Source organism: Littorina saxatilis, linkage group LG8 (assembly GCF_037325665.1).
Source record: "Littorina saxatilis isolate snail1 linkage group LG8, US_GU_Lsax_2.0, whole genome shotgun sequence".
Lineage (NCBI taxonomy): Eukaryota > Metazoa > Mollusca > Gastropoda > Littorinimorpha > Littorinidae > Littorina > Littorina saxatilis.
The window spans coordinates 56,900,129-56,902,628 of NC_090252.1; the positions used below are offsets into that span (position 1 = coordinate 56,900,129).

A 2,500-nucleotide genomic window follows, 5' to 3' on the forward strand; every position below is an offset into this window, starting at 1 on the left:
GAAGTGCCAAGCATTTACTTCAAATAGTCCTGCAAGAATAGAGTGGACAGGTGTAGCGTGTGACAAGGGTCAGACCAGCCGGGACTGTATCTTCACTGCACGCAGCCAGGACGACTGGAAGACAGTCACGTGTACAGGCAGAAATAATGTTTTCCCTGATGATTTACACGCCAGCACATCTGTCCGGCTCAATGTCACATGTAAGTAAATATATTTGTTATAACAAATGGAATTAAGTGAACCTTATAAGCGTTTTGAGTAACCCCTCTGCCAACCAACTCATAATAAGTTGTGTGTGTGTGTGTGTGTGTGTGTGTGTGTGTGTGTGTGCGTGTGTGTGTGTGTGTGTGCGTGTGGGGGGGTGGTGGTGTCAAATGCTGCTTTTTGAGTTGTCTTTGTGTAACCGTGCGCCAATCTACTTTCCTCTTTCGTACTGAACTCAAACACTAAAGCAGACGACACAAGTTATATTAACCAGGTTCTTTTATTCCATACGATGAAATGGGGAAAATGTGGGATAACGGGGGTTTATCTTCACACAAAACTTTCACTGTATAGGACTAAACAACTTAAAAAAAACCAATGTTCTCACTCTTCATTCTAAAACTACATTCTCCCTCCAAAGCTACCCTTTAAAACACACCAAATCCTTTCCCCAAACTACACTCTACTCTAAATCCTCACTCTCAACTTTAATCCAAAAAAACACAATGAAACTCTAATTTAAAACAAACGAAATCTAAAAAAAACAATTCTTTAAAAAAACCAAATCTACAAAAACTCTAACAAAATCTGACCAAAATCTCTCCACTAAATCTAACTACTCTTCACTAACAAAACCTAGTCTATAAAAACAAATCTACCCCCCACTAAAAAAAGAAAGACCTAACTAAACCCCGTCGCACACTCGGCCATCCTGCAAACACAGAATGCACGCCGTAAGCATACGTAAACAAATCAACAATTTCAACTACCACAAACGAACTCGTTGAACAACAAAACACATCATTCATACCAAATAACATGCCTACAATACCGTTTTCTCAAACGACGGTCTTCTAAAGCATTCACACACAAAAATCTTCCCAACCATTCCAACTCACAAAACAATCTACTTGAACATTCAAATAAATCCTCCCCCCAAGCAGCATACTATTCTTTTCACCGCCTACCCATTTACAAAAAGAAAATTGTTTTAACCTACCAGCAAAAGAATCCTCACATCCCGGAAAGATTTCCGGCCGTGACAGACATGTCACACAACGGCATTGAAAACACGCCGCACCAAATACACGTCTTCTTCCCTCAAAGATTCCAAGCAAAAGCACAGTTTTAGCGTCCACATCCTGTGCGCCGGTGTCACAAGATTAACCCATTCAACTCGAGGGGTGTCAGGCAGCCCCACTTTCTTTAGTTAGTGCCTAACGTCACCTTCAACTATTCAACTTTACATCGCGGCGGAGGGAAAAAGGGAGATGGAATAAAGCCACCTGTCAATTGTTTCTTGTTCACAAAAACATTAATCACAAAATTTACTCCAGAGGCTTGTACCAAAAAAACAATCGTTTTACCTATGCAAATTTTAGAATCGGCTATTCCGCGAGACCAATTCAATAGAAATGAAACTCAGTCTCGGAAACCTTAATGGATCCCCGATAGTATAGAGGTACCACGAGTTCACACGGATGCACAAGAGTGCATGTGTACCGTAACTGTCGTTCCCAAGCTCACATTTGCTAGAAATACGTATTTACGATATGTTGCTGTAGTTGAATCTTTAAAACTTACGAACATTCTTTGCAGTAAACAAGATTCAATCGGCACAAAACCACCAACCACAGCAACGGATCGTAAACAAAATGGTGGTGGTGGTGGGGGGGGGGGGGGGTGGGGTGGGGTGAGGGAAGCACAACACCTGTTGTATCTGATCTCTTTCATTCTTACCATATTAGACCCACCCAACGTGCAACCAGAGATCACAGGCTACATCAACAACATCGAGCTGACTGAGGGAGACAGCCTGACCTTGACCTGTACCGTCAGGGGAGGTAACCCTCCTGTGTCTTCCGTCACTTTCTCCTGTGGGTCAGATCACCATAACAACCCCAACGACACCGTGGTGAACTCCGGTCTGCATAATGACTCCTCTGTGTCCAGCACTGTGACGATAGAACGTGTGCAGGCAGGGGATGACGGGACCACGTGTGTGTGTGGAGCTGAATGGCCGTACGGACCCGACACTTTGAACTACACCTTGACTTCGTCTGTGACTCTGAGTGTAAACGGTATGTCTTCGTATGTTATCTGGACTTCTTCCATGTGACAAGGTATGAATGAACTGAATGTTTCTGTGGAGTGTATTGTACGTTTGAATCTTCCAAGGGAGTCCTCCCCCCCCCCCTTCCCCCGGAGAGAGAGAGAGAGAGAGAGAGAGAGAGAGAGAGAGAGGGAGAGAGAGAGAGAGAGAGAGAGAGAGAGAGGGAGAGAGAGGGAGAGAGAG

The 2,500-nt window shown here is 43.9% G+C and overlaps 1 protein-coding gene across 1 annotated transcript in view; it reads left to right on the forward strand.

The window, feature by feature from the left end:
* LOC138973921 (uncharacterized) overlaps window positions 1-2,500 on the forward strand; it is a gene marked incomplete in the record, with an annotated part of 20,020 nt that overhangs the window by 5,462 nt on the left and 12,058 nt on the right. The window contains 2 exon segments of the mRNA XM_070346627.1: window positions 1-200; window positions 1,953-2,285. The exon segment at window positions 1-200 is cut by the window's left edge and continues 82 nt beyond it. Coding sequence (XP_070202728.1) covers window positions 1-200; window positions 1,953-2,285 — 533 coding nt within the window.